Source organism: Orussus abietinus, unplaced genomic scaffold (genome assembly GCF_000612105.2).
Source record: "Orussus abietinus isolate OABI.00-Male unplaced genomic scaffold, Oabi_2.0 scaffold8, whole genome shotgun sequence".
In the NCBI taxonomy this organism is placed as follows: domain Eukaryota; kingdom Metazoa; phylum Arthropoda; class Insecta; order Hymenoptera; family Orussidae; genus Orussus; species Orussus abietinus.
This window is the reverse complement of record NW_019395997.1, coordinates 1,847,043-1,865,199: the sequence shown is the minus strand read 5'-3', so window position 1 is coordinate 1,865,199 and position 18,157 is coordinate 1,847,043. Positions and strand designations below refer to the sequence as shown.

At 45.8% G+C, this 18,157-nt stretch overlaps 5 protein-coding genes across 6 annotated transcripts in view; 3 read left to right on the top strand and 2 right to left on the bottom strand.

Annotated features, from left to right (window-relative positions):
* The window catches only part of LOC105699490 (protein scalloped), a 65,243-nt gene extending 64,923 nt beyond the window's left edge, over positions 1-320 (bottom strand). Inside the window, exon 1 of the mRNA XM_012424513.1 lies at positions 163-320. The gene's annotated coding sequence lies outside the window, so the exon portion shown is untranslated. The remainder of the gene's footprint in view (positions 1-162) is intronic.
* A 3,172-nt stretch (positions 321-3,492) lies between these two features.
* On the top strand, positions 3,493-6,400 carry LOC105699445 (integrator complex subunit 12). 2 transcript variants are annotated; one of them, XM_012424430.1, is made up of 6 exons: positions 3,493-3,583; positions 3,769-3,868; positions 4,789-5,227; positions 5,459-5,759; positions 6,097-6,285; positions 6,345-6,400. In XM_012424430.1, exons 3-5 carry the CDS (start codon positions 4,796-4,798, stop codon positions 6,240-6,242), a joined length of 879 nt encoding a protein of 292 aa, XP_012279853.1. In that variant the 5' UTR covers positions 3,493-3,583; positions 3,769-3,868; positions 4,789-4,795; the 3' UTR covers positions 6,243-6,285; positions 6,345-6,400. The 2 variants fall into 2 exon arrangements, with proteins under 2 accessions (XP_012279853.1, XP_012279854.1); XM_012424431.1 differs by lacking the exons at positions 3,493-3,583; positions 3,769-3,868 and adding an exon at positions 3,965-4,089.
* Positions 6,401-6,575: 175 nt separating this feature from the next.
* LOC105699446 (post-GPI attachment to proteins factor 2-like) lies at positions 6,576-12,406 on the bottom strand. Its single transcript, XM_012424432.1, has 5 exons — positions 12,319-12,406; positions 11,621-11,969; positions 11,265-11,532; positions 10,978-11,175; positions 6,576-10,873 (listed from the first exon to the last, which is right to left on the bottom strand). The coding sequence occupies exons 2-5, from the start codon at positions 11,795-11,797 to the stop codon at positions 10,740-10,742; spliced, it is 777 nt and encodes a 258-aa protein (XP_012279855.1). The 5' UTR covers positions 11,798-11,969; positions 12,319-12,406; the 3' UTR covers positions 6,576-10,739.
* Positions 12,407-12,674: 268 nt separating this feature from the next.
* LOC105699444 (adenosine kinase) lies at positions 12,675-14,847 on the top strand. Its single transcript, XM_012424429.1, has 6 exons — positions 12,675-12,850; positions 12,956-13,240; positions 13,317-13,490; positions 13,576-13,846; positions 13,921-14,190; positions 14,273-14,847. The coding sequence occupies exons 2-6, from the start codon at positions 13,017-13,019 to the stop codon at positions 14,471-14,473; spliced, it is 1,140 nt and encodes a 379-aa protein (XP_012279852.1). The 5' UTR covers positions 12,675-12,850; positions 12,956-13,016; the 3' UTR covers positions 14,474-14,847.
* Positions 14,848-15,112: 265 nt separating this feature from the next.
* LOC105699443 (BRCA1-associated protein) lies at positions 15,113-17,918 on the top strand. The gene is made up of 6 exons (XM_012424427.2): positions 15,113-15,327; positions 15,561-15,864; positions 15,955-16,144; positions 16,251-16,569; positions 16,673-17,097; positions 17,175-17,918. Exons 1-6 carry the CDS (start codon positions 15,249-15,251, stop codon positions 17,562-17,564), a joined length of 1,707 nt encoding a protein of 568 aa, XP_012279850.1. The 5' UTR covers positions 15,113-15,248; the 3' UTR covers positions 17,565-17,918.
* The last annotated feature ends 239 nt before the right edge of the window (positions 17,919-18,157 follow it).

Here is an 18,157-nt window from a genome sequence, read left to right as displayed (position 1 = left end):
CGCCGGGAGTCCGGCCGGCGGCGCTCGGCGCGCTCCTCCTTACCGGTCGGGGACGCCGCGCGTCAGGGCGGCCGCCGCCGCTCGTTCCTCTCGCGCTCTCGGGCTCGCGTCGCTCCCGCGGCGCCTCCGCACCCACCGCGCTCGGATTCCTGATTTACTTACCGCAGGGCGAGCTGACACCGATGACCAGGCCGGGTTTCACCGAAATCCACCGGGTATTCCGAGCGGCCGACGTAAATACGGGCAGGTCACTCCGTTTTTGGTATGCCAGGAATGGCACAAAGAATCCAGACTACGCACACGCCTGCTGCGCAGCCGGTCTGCGCACACGCTGACACCGAGCGGCCGCGGGAGAAACCAACCGCCGAGCGCCGCCGGAGCCACCCGAACCCGCCCGACCGCCGGGCTATCCCCTCCTCGCCTGCCGCGGCCTGGTCGTGCTTCCCCCCCCACCGGGGTATATAAGCGAGGAGCGCGCCCGCCAGTCGCGGCAGTCGGCGGCAACCTTGCGGCGATGCGCGTATGGGGACCTTCCAATATCCCCCGACACTTGTTGATTTTCAGATTTTCTCAGATTTTCCCGAGTTTTTGTGCCTCTAGAGACACATAGGCCTGCAGGGAGTCCAGAGAGGAGACCGTTGTTTACCTCTATGAACGCCACCGACTGTATTCTCTACATCGAACGCGATATAGTTTATAAAGCCATAACTTAATATATCGGGATTCTACACAATTCCTCATAATTAATTCCAGTATACCTCCGAGTGTTCGAGAGGCGCGAAGGGAGTCTTCTTTCCCACTTTCTCCGCGGCGTCCCGACTGAATCGCGCACTTGTTGATTTGAGCCTCTCCCTCTCTCTACGTATTTCTCCGTCCGCGGCCGACCGATAAATCCCGAGTTCCCGTCCTCCCCCGATATTCCGGCGAACGTTCGCCCTCTCCACGAGGTGCGCCATAGCAGCGCGGAAACCCGTAACTCCCGACTCCTCCGAAATCGGGACCCTCGAACGCGATTTTACGTAATCCCTATTCCGGCCGGTTAATTCGCGAGATACGAGCTGCGCCGTCTGCACGTTATTATTATTTTTTTCTTTTTTTTTTCCGTTTCCTTTTTTCCTTCCCCCCTTCCCTCCACTGTTGCAACGATCGCCGTTCCGCGGAACTCGCTCGGCCAGAACCGGCCTCGAGGATCGTAAACGCGGGGATTACGCGGCGCGATCTCATTTGTATCTTTAGGCCCTCCCGGGCGGGCATTTGTGTGTTTAGCGGATCCAAAGGAGCGGCGAGGGCGCTTATTTAAGTTGCGAGCGACGTTTATGCTCCTCTTAGTCGCGAGAACGACCACTCCGGCCATCCGGGCCGCCTTTTTGCCCTTTCGGCCCCGCCATCTTTTTCTGCAGACGCGAACACAGCTCCGACATACCGGGAACGAATCTTTACAACGGCGAACTACTTTCGCTAAGTAAACGCCAAACGATTTTTGCCCCGTCCCCGGACAATCGAGGCGAAACACCTGCCAAATCCACTTCCCAGATTAAAACATTACGGGAGAAACGTTAAGCCGATCATTTTTAGTATGAGAATTTCAAAGATCGCGGGTGTACACGGCAAATGTATTTATCAGGAGACTCAAATCCAGAGGAAATAACGAAATAGTGAAATCTCGGTATCTTTAAAATATCAAGATAGAGGTTAGGTGGCCTCGAAGTGCACTCACCTGGTCACCCCACGGCGCTCTAATATTACCGGGATTTCCGGCGCCTCCGCGAGAGCGTTAATTTTCCGCGTAGGAATTAACTTAATTGGGTTTAACGCGCGATTTGGCGCGGGCGATCGGACGTCGGGACTAATTGCGTTTTGGAACGGCGCGCGGAGATACCTCGAGGATTTATGACGTATCCGGCGGGCGTCGTTGCGGAATCACGGGGAGAGGGCCCGAATTGGGCCCCAGAAATACGCGGGAATGATTTCCGACGTTATGCAACGTCCCCCGATTGGAGGGAAACGGAACGATACTCTGCCAGGAACGACGGAGTTCATCGACTTCGGGCCCGGACGCGGTCAGAAAATGCGCAGCGTTGCGAGAAAACGACGCCGCGAGTCGGTTAGCGCGAAGCCGGTCAGGAGACGCCGTCCTTTCGGCGTAATCCACCTCCCCAGGAGAGAATTCCCCACCTGTCGAAATCGTGCCATCTTCAGGAATCGGCCGACGCCAGTCAGCGTCCTTTCCGCGGTCTTAATCGGCGGCAAACGATCTCCCTCCCCGCGAGATAGGACGCCTTCTCGGGCGGCCATCTTGGTCCCGCGCCGCCATCTTGGTTTCCCGCCGAGCGGGAGCGAAGGCACGACGCCGACCTTCGAAGAAGTCTCGATTTAACCCCGACACCGCTCTTTGGCGGATCCTGACGTAGACTAGACTTCATTGATATCGGATTTGCACAGGTGACAACCCCCCGGTCAGCTCCCCTCGACTCTTTCATCCTACCGTCACGTGATCGCCGTTCACGAGAACCCGAAGCGACGCTTCCCCGAAAGCCACGTTTCTCGGCCGAGGAGGGGCGTAAACTCGCCAGCGTGCCAAATCCCGCCGAATCGTGCCAATTTCTCGACAGGGGACCTTCCGGGAAGACCCCGCGGCGTCCTTTTTCCCTCCTTTTTTCGATTTCAGAGCCGAGTCTCGACACGCCGGACGTCGCGTCGAGCCAAGATGGCGGCCATTGTCCGAGGGACACGGCCCGATATTAGGGCGACGCTCCGTTCCCGTCGGCATCCCTGACGGCGCAACAATGGCCCGCCTCGGCTATTGCATCGGAATATCGTATTCACCGCGAGAAACGCGGCTCGACAGAGGTTATGGACGAGATCGCCTAACGTCCCTGAAGCGCGGTCGCGCGAGTCCTCCCTGACCTCGAAATCTCCGATGCCGGGATGAATTCAAATAAATTCAGGCCTCTTTCCAGGGAACTCCGGGCTTTCCTAGGGGATGGAAGAGACGCGGAAAGGGAAGAGAGTCCTTGCGAGGTGCCACCGGAAGTGAGCCCGGATCTCGGCTTCCTCGTAAACTTGGTAAAAACATTCCTTATAAGCTCGGAAAGGGGGGCGCCGGATTCCTGTCTCCTGCGAAGCAGAGATTTACTCTTGCTCCAGGTATTAAAATATCGCGCCCCCGGGCGCGGGGGAGGCGCTCGAATTCCGCGTGTCCCTGCCCCCCCTTACGAATACCCCTCTCGCCCTCTCTGTAAGCGTATACAGGTGAGCCGTAAGGCGGGGCTGGAAACCCTGGGGGACCTCACCTGGAATACCGAGGATCGCGACACATTTTCATCGAATTCTTTGCCCAGGAATTCAGGGGTCTCCCCTCGGAGATATTATTATTTGGATATTGCGGAACGCGGCGATATATAATACACTTAGCCTGCTGTCCTGCCCCTTTTCTCCGGGAGAGGATGAAGAGGAGAAACAGAATGAAATGGACGAGCCAGAGGAAGAGGACGGGCTCACTGATCAAAATCGATGGAAATTTATGCACGCCTCAAAATTGACGTTTCATTCAGAAAAACGTAAAATGGAACAGTCAGAAATTGTAAGATATACTCCCACCTAAAATTATACGTGTACCGTATTAATACATTTTTTTAGGGAATTAAATCCAATGTTATATTATAATTATCTGTAAAAGTTTATGTGGGCAGTTTTAACGGGAATATCGATGGGAGAAATTCATCATCACTAATCCTGGATAACTTATTAACGGATCCTCTTTCTCAGGTCGGAGAAGAAATTGGAGAGCCTCGACTTCGTTAAACGACGTCGTTTCAACGCACCCGACACTTCCGGGCTTAATTAATAAACGTAACGAGAGACAATGGTGTGTTGCACCTGCCGCGAGGAACAATTGTCTCGCCCAATAGATGCCGATCGCTCGAATCGACGCATCTCGTCCATTTCGTCGCGAAGTATCGCGAAGAGCGATCCGTTCTTCGAGGACTTCTTTCATAAGTTAATTCGCGAGACCATTCGATCTAATTATTTATTTACCCGCAAGTATCGGTCGGAATCGGTGATTACAGGAGAGTCTACAAGGTCCAAGTACGTATCCAGAGATGACGCATAAAAATTGGAAACCCGGACGGGTTAAGGTTAAAATTGGCAGAGAAACCTCGAAGAGGATACCGAGGATGGAAATCCCCCCCTGCACCGAGAAAAAGACGTCACCGATCCAGAGAAATATTTTCTTCGTGCAAGGAATAATTATTTCACCCGAATAAACTCGGATTAATTAGACGCAACGTCTCTTCGGAGTTACGACAATTAATCGCATTTGGGTCGAATCATTCTTTTAATTAACAAAGTAGGGCTTTGGTGCGGTGACAATTTTTTCTTTTCTCAGGGTGGATTCAATTTTGGGAGAAATTAGGAAGAAAAGGATAATTCTCGGGTCGTTCCCGGTTTCGGCGAGGGGCGACTCCACGGATTCCAAGACCAGATCGAGATATCTGGACACTTTCTAATCGAATTTGATTTTTTCCCATCGAGTCAAGGCTCGCCGGTGGTATGTCGTGACCGAGAAGTAGGTTTACGGAACAGGATCAGGAGGTGTTGGGCAATTATTCCTAAGGACAGGTTGAACCACCTCAGAGGTGGACTGAACTATTAATTCCGGGTTGAGAATTCTTCGCGGAGCTAAAACTCGCGCTCGACCCTCAGAAAAAAAAAAAAAGAATCCTAATATAGTAATTAGATCTAGTTGCGACATTTTGTATGTTTTAACCCCTACGTTAATTTCAGAGCAAGGATGCACACCGACCAAGAAGGAGCATCAGAGATGGATGAGGATTTTTGCACCGCCCTGAAGCTCCTCCGCTCATCGGAGGACGACAGCACCTTAAAGCTCCTGAAGATGCTGGACGCCTCGATCGAGAAACGATATGGTCCGAGCAGGACCTTGATACCAAGGATGTCCCTTGATTTTTTGCAGGGCTCTGGGACCTGCAAGGAGTCCCTAAAAAAATCGCCGATCCCCAGGACAAGGCAAGTCAGCGACCAGAAAATGGAGAAATCTCCGGACAACTCGTCGAGTCTTTACCTGGACCTCTTCTCGGATTCCGTCGCGACCGAGTCCTGCAAGTCCATGAGGATCATAAGGATCGTCAGCTCGGGAGATAAAGAAGACATCCCCAGGATCTCGATTCCTGACGAGGGACCTGGCGACGAGGCGCTCTGCAAGGTTCTCTCCTCTACACTAACGAGTAAAATAAACCTTGGTCCTTCACATTTTCAAATTCTCGCGAGACCAAGGACGAGATCGCAAGACCAGAACCGACTTTTCTCGCCGCTATTCTTTCATCTAGAAGCATTTCTCAATTTCTTCTTCCTTAGGAAAATATTGCCAATGACTCTTCGTAAGGAAAGATTGAATTTCCCAGGATCTTGAAAATGTATAAGAGTTCTTTTTCAGGTGTGCAACGGTTCTAAGCTGGGTCCTTTGATTCTACTGGAGTGTCAAGATTGTCAAGAGGTGTATCATCCCCTCTGTCACCAGCCACCTGTGCTGGACATCGACACGTATGACCCACGACTGGTCTGGCGATGCTCGACGTGTACAGAGCCTTCTGTCGCGATGGAGACGTCGGCTGCGGACATACGAATTAAATTTAGCCGAGAGGAAGCCGAGCCGGTCTTCGAGGCTTCCTCGAAGAGCAGAGCTTTGGAGCTGTTCGGCTATTCCAGGAGCAACGAGCCCAAACCGGCTGGTAGAAGTAATAACAATTACTATTTAATTTATCCCAAGGGGTACACGATCCATTAAGCGTGTCACATTGCTCGACCGCATCTCGAAATTCCCATTGTCATGAATAGAAATTAATGAAAAATACGAAATATGGAGAATTAAACCGCACACAGGTGTAGGTACGTCCTTTTACTGGACTACCGTGATTAAGTGTGTAATTGATACGTTATCTGGGAAGATTCGTGAATTTTTATGCCGCTGTTTGCACACCTGGTCGGCTTAATTTCCGCACCGGTGACGCATCCGACAAGAACGATTTCTCGGCTCCCCGCGGCAAATCGATTCGATCGACTCGATTATTCCAGATCCACCTCGATCATCGACGAGTCGTCGCGAGGCGAAGAAAAGTCTAACGAGAGCGTCGACGAATCCGAGTCACCGCGAAGGCCCGACGTCGAAAATCGCCCGGTTGCGGAAACGCACCGCTCTGAAACTGACCTCGTCCAAGTGAGTCCGGCCAGAACGTCGAGCCACCGTCACCGTCGTTCCCAAAGGTACCGTCATCGTTAACACCCCCAAAATACACGATCTAATTTGAAAATAACAATTCCAGGTCGCGGAGTTTCCCATGAAAATGACCACGAGGCAGCGGCTTCGGGGAAAAAAAAATGAAAAACGGAGGAAACCCCCAAAACATGTCATCTAAGGTTTGACAGTAGTCATTTCACATAGCAGAGTTCCCAGTTAAGAAATGATCACCAGACAGCACCAGGGTCAGGATGGCTTTTCCTAGCTCGGGTATCGAAAAGAGGAAAAACCAACAGCGAAAGGAAAAGAGACCGTCTCCTTTTCTCCACTTTATTTCGACAGTCTCGTTGCGAGATACAGGCGAGGTCCAATTCGTCGAATCGTTTCTTCGGCATCGCGTCTCGAATTTTGGGAAAAAGAAGAGAGTGAGGAAGATAGAGAGAGAGAGAGGCCGTGTTTCCTGGCTGAGTATTCTTAAATTTAACGAAGGACACGCCTCTCGGGGTTAGAACGCGTCCGAAGTGATTGCCTTGAGCGATGTGATATCTCCGTTTTATTTTCATCTCTCGGATTCCTCGCGAACGGGTCGGAGGAAAAGCTCGGCCGGGAATTTTCCGAAATGCCTCGGAAGCCTCTTTTCGCATTTCCGATAGTCGGGACCGGGTGTTACGACTATTCCGCATTTCCGTCCGTTCCCTCTACATATTAATCATTGGAGCTGTCGATCTTCCCACTTGACGATAAACTAAAATCCAGGAATAGGGATATCTCGGGCAGATATGTTCGATCGCCTTCTCCACCCTTTACATACAACATTTCTAAATTAACAATTCTGCATTGACAACATCGATTCCGTCCCGCCAATACTCGCCTCTAAAATCGCGTCAGCCATTGTCGTCTCATGCAGTCCCCTCGACACCTCGCAAGCCTCGCGGGGCCTCCGGGTTTTCCGCCTCACCGGGGCGTTTCCCAAGGAAACGTCTCCTACAAAAGTTCCGCCCAACGATCCGAGGAAAAACTTTCGTAAAAGCCAGATTTCGTTAGGACGTCCGGTTCTCCCGGAAATCGAGGGTTCCTCCTCGCATCCCGCCTCGATCGGTCAAGAACGCTCGCTCGGGGTAAAACCCGGCTTTTCTTTTTCTCCTCTGGCTTGCGGAAGACGCATCGACGCTTCGCACCTTCCAAGTACCGCCTCCAGATCGTCTTCGGGGTCCTCGAAAGTAGACACACTAGACGGGTCTTTGTCCGCGCGACGAAGACCTCCAGCCCAATTCTAGAGAGAGAGAGTCATCGTGCCAAGTGGCTGACATCAATTAAATAAAGCCAGTAAACACGTGTCAAGGCCGACGACTCGACGAGCAATCATGTTGAGCAGGGCATAGAACAAACGAGAGGACCCAGTCGCCCGAATTTTCACGATAACTAGATAAGTCCCCATTAACAGATTCTCCCCTAAAAAGCGTCTCTCCTTTCCTACATCGATCCGCCTCTTATTCCACTTGATAATCCTCTAAATCGAACATACGATCCATTGGCTCTCTTCGTCGAACCTTCTATGATCATTTTCACTACGAAAATCGGACCCTCCCAATAAGGAACGAATGAATCCCGTAAAGGATCGATTTTTTTTTCCAATCCACGGCGCAATTTTTCTCGCCAGTCTAAGGAATGATTGCGCCTTCGGTGGGCGTTTCAATTATTGCTAACGAGTTAATTAACCTATACTAAGTAAAAAGAATCCCTTGACTGAAACGAATACACATCACAATACGCAATTGCAAGAAACTCTTTCTCGAGAAGAAAAACTGACGTTGATTTAAACGATTTGTTTTTCTCTCCCCCTTTCTTTTTTCCCCTCACTTAATGAAACATTCCTTTGGACGTATTCCATCGCAGTGGGGATTTCTTTCAGTCAACCGGCCCTTTTTCTTTCTTAACATCGACTTAAACCTCCTTTGCTTTTCTCTTTTCCGATTTCCCAGCGTCCTCGCATACCGAAAATACTGTAGACTCGTCGGTGCATCACTTGGCACGGATCAACGTTATACGTTAGAACCGGTATCGCTCGTTAAGGTGTCATCATCGATGAAAGGAGTACTCGAGTCGCTAGCACAGTCGTGGTTCTAATCCACGTTAAAATCCTCCGAAATCCGCCTTGATAAAAATCCCTAGATAAATTGACATACACTTCTACCCGCCTCATAATATACCTCTTTACTCGAATTAAATATAACATATTGCGTTATAATTTTCTATACCTTAACGTAGACGCCAAACGTGACGTCACAGAGATCGTGTAATTTCACCGCAATTTATCCTGGCGTCGAAATGACAAACTATTGAGTATGTAAATTTACACGGGGATTTTTATCAGTGCGTGCCTAATATCCGGGGGCGGCGGAAGATATAATACGAGTACGGGTCGCTCTTTTTCCTCTTCTTCTTTTCTTTTCGTTTTTTTTTTATCAACGAGGTACACGCTACGTGTCAATGGCAATGTGTAAAAACGTGCAAAAACGATACAATTACCTTGCGAGTGCTCTCTAGAATTAACATCGACGCTACCGGCGACTAAAAAGAAACGCTCAAGTGAAACACCCCCTTGGATTTTCAAGCCCTCCGCGAGCATTGAAACGTTACTAGGAAACGCGAACCAGAATTGAGATTAAAAAAATCGTGCGATTAAAAGTTACGATTAAAATGAAGGGCTTCAATTAACCGTTTACACTATTAGCGCAGTAAAATCAGGAGAGTACTTTTTCAAACCATCGACATTATTCTACGGAAGAATCCAAGATTCTTATCAACCCTGATACCGAGCCTACCCTTCCAAACGAGACGTTGATTTAAATAATAAGAATCAGGAATAAAATAATAAAAATCGCCATTTTAATCGTGATTTAATTGAAAGGAACGATCAACGATTTTTCATCTCTCCTTTAAGGGATCGTCATTTTTATCAACCCTGACGCGAACACCCCGCTCGGGTTAAGCGAGAGCAACGAGTGCGCAATTTTTCCTATTACTTGTCCAGGATAATTGTACATTACTTAATGTAATCGTAGCGCATCCCTAGGTACGCATATTCGATTCTACGAGTGTACTCGAGCTACGACAAGACCTAGTTTGTCCGAAACCCTCTAATCAATTTTTTACAATGTTGATTTAATTTCTACAATGTTGCAAATGGTACTTCAAGTTACCTTGCGTACATACTTATTCTAAACAATCCAAGGTCTTATCGTACCAAACGAAGTTAACTCCTTAAGGTACCCCTTGGCACATCTAAACCTGCGGATGTCCCTACGCGGTTACACAATTGAATAACTAATGATCATCCCCGCGGTACGTACGCATGTGTTACAATTAGTAAGCGTTTAATTAATTAAAATTATCCCCAAGGGCCAGCTCGGCCCCGAGGCTTCGAGTGTATTACACCTGTCCGAATCCGTACGGTGTGCGACGAGTGCACTATCAATGCGCATAAACTAAAGCTAGGTCAGGTAAATCAACGGATATCTTGAAAGCAGGTAACACACTCGCATCGACTAGAACGACTCCGACTAGAGTTGGTGCAAATATCACTAGAAAGGCGCGTTCTCCTTTTCAAGGACAGCTCTACACGCCGCAGGTGTTCACAACCGTTGACACGACCGCATCTCGCCGATCGACTTAGCGATCCTGGAATTATCGAGAGGAACGAGTGCGCCAGTGATTGAACACCTGTCGATAAATAAACACTAGTGGACGCCAAGTGAGAAGTGTTCATCCACTGGCCGCCACGATAAGGAAACCTCGCGACGCGAGTTGTATCGCCTTAAGGTTTCCTCTCCAGTAACACGAACCTCGAGTCGCGCGTTCCAAGCTCTCCTCGGTCAAAAATTCAGGATTATAAAAATAAAGAAAAAATCAAAGACACCCTCAATTATCGAAATGTTTATCAGTGTTAAAAGCCACGAGGAGAATTTGGCATAGGAACGCTCGGCGGGTGTACAACTCGCGTCTGATCGAACCTTCCCGAAATTAAAAAGCCCCTCCGATCACTTCTTCGTAATACCTCGTGGTACCTCTACGAGCCCTCGGTAGAAGGCTCTCTCTCGTAACATTAGCTATAGCTAGTATAATTCGCCTAATAAATTTAATAACAAAAGGCCATAATACGCCCGGTCGGTCCTCGACGTGTCCACTTTGCTACCTAACCTTGGAAGCACGTATATTCTATTTCAATAAACTACCTCGTGCTCCGCTATCTAGTGGCAATTCTTTCATGGCTAAGCGCCGTCTAATCTTATCGCTGTCGAGAGAAATGAAAATATTATAAAACTTTTCCTGCGGAGAAAGGGCAACGCTCTGGTTTCCCGGTGGCTAGGACGTTCCAACAGGGTGTCGGTATTCTCAGAGGACCGGTATTTTCATAGTTCGCGACACGAGAAATGGGCACTTCGAGGCGACCTTGACTAGTTGCAATTGTGCTAAATGGTTAATCTGCCTTCTTGGCGGGTAAACCTTGACCTACGACCAGCTGCTCCTGAGGGAAGTCCAGGATCACGGTCACGTGGAATCCCATGTTTGCGCAGGCTATCACGTACTCGCACAAGGAGAACCAGCTGAACGCTGATATGGAAAGACGCAAGGAGATTTAATACAAGTTCGACGAGGCAGAAGGCTCTGCCAAGATCGCTGTCGATTAATTATTGGAACGGTCTGCGAGCACTTACCCAAATCGTGGCACAACAATCGATGCTTCAGGAAGAAGATAATAAGGCCAACAGTGCTGACGATACTGGCGACGAAGAGCGCCTGTTTGTACTGGAGACTTTGTGCATTCGGAGTTATCAGACGGCCCAACCTTACGGCTGCCAACATGTACATCAAAGAGCTGAACATAAATACTATGAAAATCTTTTCGTGCACCGCTGAAACATAATCACATATGACCGACATTAACGATAAGTAAAATTGGGGATGAGTTTTTATTAACTCTTTGGGGTTTATGCTGACTTACAATAATTCTCTCGGTTAGAGATGTAGGTGACACCGCACAGAGCCGATATCTCGGCAATATTCAGCCAATAGCAGAGATTTAGAAGCTTGGATCCTAAAATCTTTGACGGTACGTCATAGACCGACTTCAGTAGCTTGCGGTAATAGGAATAGTACACGCTCGCAATCATGAGCCGTGGCCCGATGTGCAGTGCTATGCTAACACGCCACAAGTATCGCTGCGGTGACACCCCAGTGATGGCCGAAATCGATGGAAGAACATTGTAAACCTATAAAGGGCACGTTCGATATTTTGGTTTATAATCTAAAGTTCCTAAAGCAACCGTTAAATAAAGCAAGCGGATCACTGCGACTTACTCGACAATGAGTTTCATGAATGTCGTCTTGTTGAAAGATGTATGCAGTAACGAAGCAGACCAAAAGAGTGGCTAGAGGTAGCAAGACTGTAGCTATGCATAGCTTCCGGAAAGGTAGCACCAAGTATACCAAGCCTTTATTGTTCGCTACGTTATTCTGCTCCATACTGGCATCCATGGAAGCTTCAAAACTCCGTATTTCGCGTCAACAAAATTGCACAGACCGAGTATAACATGAAAGACTTATTTTACTTTTGTGCGAGCCAAATATGTATACATGACTATCTCATCGCTGCACACTGCACGTGATTAGAAATCACTATGAACACATTTCTTGTCCTCCAATATGCCTGAAAGAAACGAGATTACAATAAATACCTCTAAGCGATCCACTTTACGAAGGGGAAAATACCTACAGTCATTACAGAAACGTTTAATCTCTTTTTATCTCACGTATCATTGCTACAAGTGTCGATTCGCGTTCGCACAACAGTAGGAAAACAATAAAACAGGAGCATATTGTTCTCAACGCGAATGCGCAATGCCGAGGTACTGCAGTATTTTAACATAGAACCATTTCAGAAATCAGGAAAAAACAACGCAGGTATGCAGGAAAAAGTGTCGGCGGCAAACAAAGGCAACATTTCTATAAGGTACGCAAGCGGACAAACAGAACGGGGGCGAATATAATCGGTTTACCTTGCGATCCGAGCACACGCATCGTCTGCTACCCTCCTTCAGTCGCCATCTTTTTTTCCTTCTTGTCAGGACATGAAAAGCTCGATCCCACGTGACCTTTATTCCGATCGCACAGTACTATGACAAAGACGGCATACACGAGGCTTGTATATGTAAGACGAAGACAAAGAACACTGAAAGTCTAGTAACTGTATTATTTTCAACGAACGTCGACCATAGAAGAACGATGAAGCTAGAGCCACCTGCCTAGGAATTTTCGAACTCAACCGTGGTATCGATCGCCAACCTTGGCGCGTCGGCTAACTTCTAAATCAACCTGCGGTCCACTGCCTTGGCGAAATCGAATCTTTCCCGAATCGGCCTCGATCATGAGCCGTGATTCACGAGGACCTTGTGCGTTTTTTCGCGGGGGAAAGTCGTGGGTTATTAAAGGTAACGACAGCCGAATATAACGGAGATGGAGCATGGTATAAGTGTATTCTTCAGCTCCGGTTATTACATAATTTTAAGCAAGACTATTACCCGGTAATAGGTGAGTATTTTGACGCTTCGATAATTGCCAAGCGAAATGTTTTTCTCACGTCTGATAATTATTGTTAAGAATGGTAAGAATTGACTGACTATATATTTTTTCCAGGGATATTTATTAAGTCACGATTCTGTATGTCTCACGGCGCCAACGAAGCGTAATCTCAATTATGTCGGAGAACACTACGCTGTCGACGTTGTCGGTGGGCATGGTCAGATCAGCCTATCGTTTATTTAAATCGCCAGTTGTCGTGGCATTTGGTAATCCACTATTGGACATCATTGTTACCGTGGAGGATGATCACCTGTTTAAGAAATTCGATCTCAAAGAGGACGACGAACTCGAACTTCCCGAAGAGACGGTGCAGCAGCTCATATCGGAGCTCCCTCCAGAGTCAGTAAACGATTCTATTTTTACTTGAGATTTAAATATGATAGTCTTCATGATATTCTTAACGTTGTTTTAATAGACTGAAACAAACCGTGAGTGCAGGCGGTTCTGTGCAAAATACAATGAGGATCTTACAGTGGTTATGCGCTGGACCAACCAGGCCTGCGATCGGTATTTATTGTGGCGGTCTTGGAATGGATTTTCGTGGATCAGTATTAGAAAATTTAGTTCGCCTGGCTGGAGTAAATGCACGGTATACCATTTTTGCTTGAAAATTCTGAAAGACTCGGTAATTATATTATGAGTAAAATATAAGTATTTATCGCTGCTCATTTTAGTTATGCCGTGCATCCAGAATTACCTACAGGTGTTTGTGTTTCCTTGATACAAGGTGCAACACGTAGTCTTGTTGCAAATATTGGAGCAGCTGGTGTTTACACCATGGAAGATCTGAAAAGGGAAGAGTTATCTCTTGATGGCGTGAAACTAATTTATATAGAAGGGTTCTTTGTGATCCACAGTCTGGACGTAGCCAGAGAACTCGAAAAGTTGGGTCGGGCGAAGGGTATTCCAATCGCGTTTAATCTTAACGGAGCATATTTATTTAAGGTAACTCAAATATTCTTAATAGAAAATACATTTCTACCTATGATTATATAACAAATTCTATTTTATTTTACAAGGAACATCATGCAGCAATATGTGAAATGGTGGGACTGGCCAGAATCGTCTTCGGTAATGCCCGAGAGATGACTGCACTTGCACAAGCATTAAACATTAATTACGACGATGTAACCGATATTCCCTTCTTATTAAACAACTTGAAGAGAGTTACAATTGGTGTTTCTAGTGCGGCACGTAAAGAATGGTATTCAAACGATAGCGTTTTTGTTATGACCCAAGGTGGTTCCGCTCCTGCGATCGTTGTATGGGGCCAGGGACAGTGTACTCAGGTACTTTAATATTAAAAATATCAAATAATTACTTGACTATTATACGTATTTTTTAGGTTGTTAATTTGATTTTTCCTTTCAGGTTCAGCCAGAGACGCTGAAAGTTCCAGTGGTAGATACAACTGGTGCTGGCGATGCTCTGGTTGCTGGATTTCTAGCCGGTATGTTAGCTGGGTGGACTCCAAAGTGTTGTCTGAAATTTGGTTGTGAAGTAGCCGGTTTCATAGTAACCAGACTTGGTGTGACTTTGCCGGACTCTGTCCCAGTCGATCTTAAGCAATAATGGTGCCTCCCAGTAGATAAATGTTTATTTATTTTAACTATCTAGGGAAACCTTTACTTTCTACCGAGCTCCACCACAGGTGAAAGTTAACGTGATATTGTACCTGTCTCCCGTCGAATAAGCCTAGTACAAAATAGATACTTTATTTATCGTTAATCGCCAAACACGTTTACGACGCGTCGCGCTACCTCGTACAAATTTAGCCATGTAGTAAATTATCTCACATCGGATGGCATAATAATGTTGTTGCTTTCGTGCTGTTGAAGTATTGACAAAGTTATATATGTACTTATGGAGGTACTCTACTTGAAAATGAGAACTACAGAATGATATATTATTTTAAATAACAAATAAAAAAAAAGTTATTTCCTTTACATCAATTTTTCCTTTTCCGAATTTTCCTAGTTTTTGAATATAGGTACAGGACCGAAACTGGTTTTTAATTATAACCAAAATGGCGGTCGCGCTGTATTTAAATTTATTTTACTGCGACTCCAGATTAGCTGAAAAATAGTGACCATAGTTCGCGTCAAGATGGCGCCAGCGAATACATTGATTATCACTAGATAATCACTAACATCGTTTCATGTAAAGCCACCCACGGAGTATAGTAATTATTGTTTTGTAAACATTTGTGCCTTACCATCTCGCACGTATGTCAGTCAGCTGATCTGTTCATATGGGAAAATTTCAATGTGGCGAAATCGTGACTTGACAGGTGACGAAAAGCTCACGGTAAATCTGCGACAATGTCGAATCGACCTGGTTATGTATAATGTCTTCTTCGGCCGTTTCGGTATCGCTATGCGTAATTCGTATCGAAATTGATGATCCACAATCGAAAGAAAACGCTGGTAAGTCCCATGACAGCAGCAGTTTTCTCGAAAATTATTAAAAACTATTAAGGTTATGCATCCGTTATCTGTGTACTCTTTTTTTGCTCCATTTTTTCATTGACCCGATTTATACATAATAATACAATTTCGTTTAGATGCGCAATATTATGTAGTATCGTTATTGTGTTATAAGTTTGTAAGAGTTGTGTTGCTTTTGGACTACTAAATTAACTTTTTCTACTTTTCGCTAGACACAATGGCCTCTAGAAAGATGAGAGGTTGCAGAGAGCCAAGAGATATTACGGTAGAAAGCTATGCCAGCGTGACGGAGAGACCAATTCTTTTACTGTCCTCCCAAGGATCCAGTAAATCTCATTCTACATCCCGAGCTAGTTCGGAAGAATCGTCGTTCGCTCCTCAAACTCCCACCTCAGCTATGGCACCGACAGAAACGGACGGTGCCATGGCATGCTCATCACCGGATCAAATAAATTTCTTTTCTGGAAACCCATTCGTTGAGGTCACTAAAGGAATTTTGCACTTGTTTAAAGAAGAGTACGTATGTCTCTTTAATTTATTCTCTAGTCCCCGAGATATTCCTTTACGTGTAATGGATTTTATTTACTTGGTTTCATTCTTTCTCAGTGAGTTAACAGAAATGCATCAAGCAGCCGAGCGCAGCCACACCATTTGCATATTGTCGGTTCCAGCCACTATGACTTGTCACGATCTGCTAACATTTACGGCAGCCTGCCATCAGGATATCAAACATTTTCGAATCTTAAGAGACAGCAGCCCCAATCAGTATATGTCTTTAATAACGTTTCGATCCGCAGTAAGTAAGACCCTTTAAAATCTCATTTTCTCACCCTAAAAAAATCTAAAAACAATAGATATAAATAATTAAATACAGAATCAATGTATAAACAATATTGTCTCAGGTGGCAGCCAGTGAATTCTACGAAACCTTCAACGGAGTACCTTACAACTCGTTGGAACCTGATGTGGTATGTCATCTGGTATTTGTCTCGAGAGTCGAAGTTGCGGACAATGGAATGTCATTAGCAGGACATACAGAACTACCATCGTGTCCAGTGTGCTTAGAAAGAATGGACGAAAGTGTAGATGGAATATTAACTGTTCTGTGCAATCACACATTCCACTCCAGTTGTCTTCGTAAATGGGGTGACATGACTTGTCCTGTCTGTCGATATGCCCAGACCCCAGAACCACTAGCCGACAGCCACTGCATGGAGTGTGGTAAGCATTTGTATAATTGTATTTGCATTTTTCGTAACTATAATTGTATTTTGTATATTTTAAAAGCCATTCAAATTGTCACTGTGAACTGTATGGAATTTAGTTGTCGGAACCAGCACCGAGGCTCTGTGGATCTGCTTGATATGTGGCCACATCGGTTGCTCTCGTTATCACCATGGCCATGCTTTCGAGCACTATCAGGATACTCACCATTGTTACGCCATGCAGCTCGGCAACAATCGAGTCTGGGATTACGTTGGAGACAATTTTGTCCACCGTTTGCTTCAGGACAAGGATGGTAAAATGGTAGAGGGTGGAAGAGAGCCTACTAAGAGCGAAGGAGCAGCTGTCGATGAAAAAGTTGACTCCGTACAACTGGAGTTCACTTACCTACTTACTTCGCAATTGGAGACGCAGAGGCAGTACTTTGAAGAAAGACTCAATAGACTGGAGCAACGCACTGTCTCCGAGACCGCTGAATTACGTGACAAATTAGACCAGATTGTGGAGGAAAATACCAAATTCAAGGTAGAATATACTTTAGAAAGATGAATATTAGATGGATACTAGACCTATATTATATGTAAATTACATGTGAATTCCAGGAACAATTAGCAACTCTCAGCAAAGAGAAGCAGACTCTAGAAAGGAAGCTGCAACACACGAGCACCAAGCTGAATCAAGCTCAGTCGGATCTCTCTGAAGAGAAGGACTTGAGAACGGCTCTTCAGCTTAACCAAAGCACGTGGCAAGCGAAGCACAAACAACTACAAACGGAAATCGGGGAATATAAAGATACAAAAGAGGCTGAATTGACAGATCTGCGGGAACAGATTCGCGACCTCATGTTCTTCTTGGAAGCACAGAAGACGATTGAAAATTCGGCCGATAGGGAGGAAATAGCTTCCGGTCGAATAGTCATCGGACAGAATGCAAGTGCTTCGAAAAGCACGGCCAGCTGTCAAAACTCTAAGAGACGCAACAAAAAACATTAGGAATAGAAGCGAGTCTAAGATTTCTGCTATCCTTGAAAAATCATGATTCAAAGAAAAGAAAAGAAGAGGCAGCCCTCGAACAATCTAATACCAGTAGACAAGATATCCTTTTGTTTATAAATACATTTTATTGTATTAACTTATAATCAAATCACTTAGACGTTTTTGTTTCGCCATGATGCAAGTCTTAAACGAACAGAAAAATACCTAAAACTACTGTATAGATCACTATGTTTACTGTACAATATTTATTTTTTAATTGTTTAACGGGTAAGAATAGATCTTTGTAATATTATGTTGTGACTGTAATATCATAAGTTACACACAGTTAGAAAATTGCGTAACGAATTTTAATTGAAGGATTGTCCATTTTTTTTTTAACGAATTTACCATTCCTTCGCACATCCAGGACATCATGCTTTTTTTTTTTTTTTAGTTTTACACACATCATTGGCTGTGAATTATATCGAGCAACTATGAATTGATTTTCAACAGTTATCGAGTACAAGTAATTGAAATAATTACCATACCAAAATGTACAGCTTATTTTAGCAGATTTATGTACAATAAATGACTTTGGAGCATAACTGTTA

Excerpts from the sequence above, each read along its gene's own strand:
- LOC105699445 (XM_012424430.1), top strand. The coding sequence starts at position 4,796 with ATGCACACCGACCAAGAAGGAGCATCAGAGATGGATGAGGATTTTTGC. Across the intron at positions 5,228-5,458 it reads GCGACGAGGCGCTCTGCAAG|GTGTGCAACGGTTCTAAGCT; the intron begins GTTCTCTCCTCT and ends GTTCTTTTTCAG. Across the intron at positions 5,760-6,096 it reads GCCCAAACCGGCTGGTAGAA|ATCCACCTCGATCATCGACG; the intron begins GTAATAACAATT and ends CGATTATTCCAG.
- LOC105699446 (XM_012424432.1), bottom strand. The coding sequence starts at position 11,797 with ATGGATGCCAGTATGGAGCAGAATAACGTAGCGAACAATAAAGGCTTG. Across the intron at positions 11,533-11,620 it reads TTCATGAAACTCATTGTCGA|GTTTACAATGTTCTTCCATC; the intron begins GTAAGTCGCAGT and ends TGCCCTTTATAG. Across the intron at positions 11,176-11,264 it reads CTCTAACCGAGAGAATTATT|CGGTGCACGAAAAGATTTTC; the intron begins GTAAGTCAGCAT and ends ATTATGTTTCAG.
- LOC105699444 (XM_012424429.1), top strand. The coding sequence starts at position 13,017 with ATGTCGGAGAACACTACGCTGTCGACGTTGTCGGTGGGCATGGTCAGA. Across the intron at positions 13,491-13,575 it reads CTGGCTGGAGTAAATGCACG|TTATGCCGTGCATCCAGAAT; the intron begins GTATACCATTTT and ends TGCTCATTTTAG. Across the intron at positions 14,191-14,272 it reads GCCAGGGACAGTGTACTCAG|GTTCAGCCAGAGACGCTGAA; the intron begins GTACTTTAATAT and ends TTTTCCTTTCAG.
- LOC105699443 (XM_012424427.2), top strand. The coding sequence starts at position 15,249 with ATGTCTTCTTCGGCCGTTTCGGTATCGCTATGCGTAATTCGTATCGAA. Across the intron at positions 15,865-15,954 it reads TTGCACTTGTTTAAAGAAGA|TGAGTTAACAGAAATGCATC; the intron begins GTACGTATGTCT and ends ATTCTTTCTCAG. Across the intron at positions 17,098-17,174 it reads AGGAAAATACCAAATTCAAG|GAACAATTAGCAACTCTCAG; the intron begins GTAGAATATACT and ends TGTGAATTCCAG.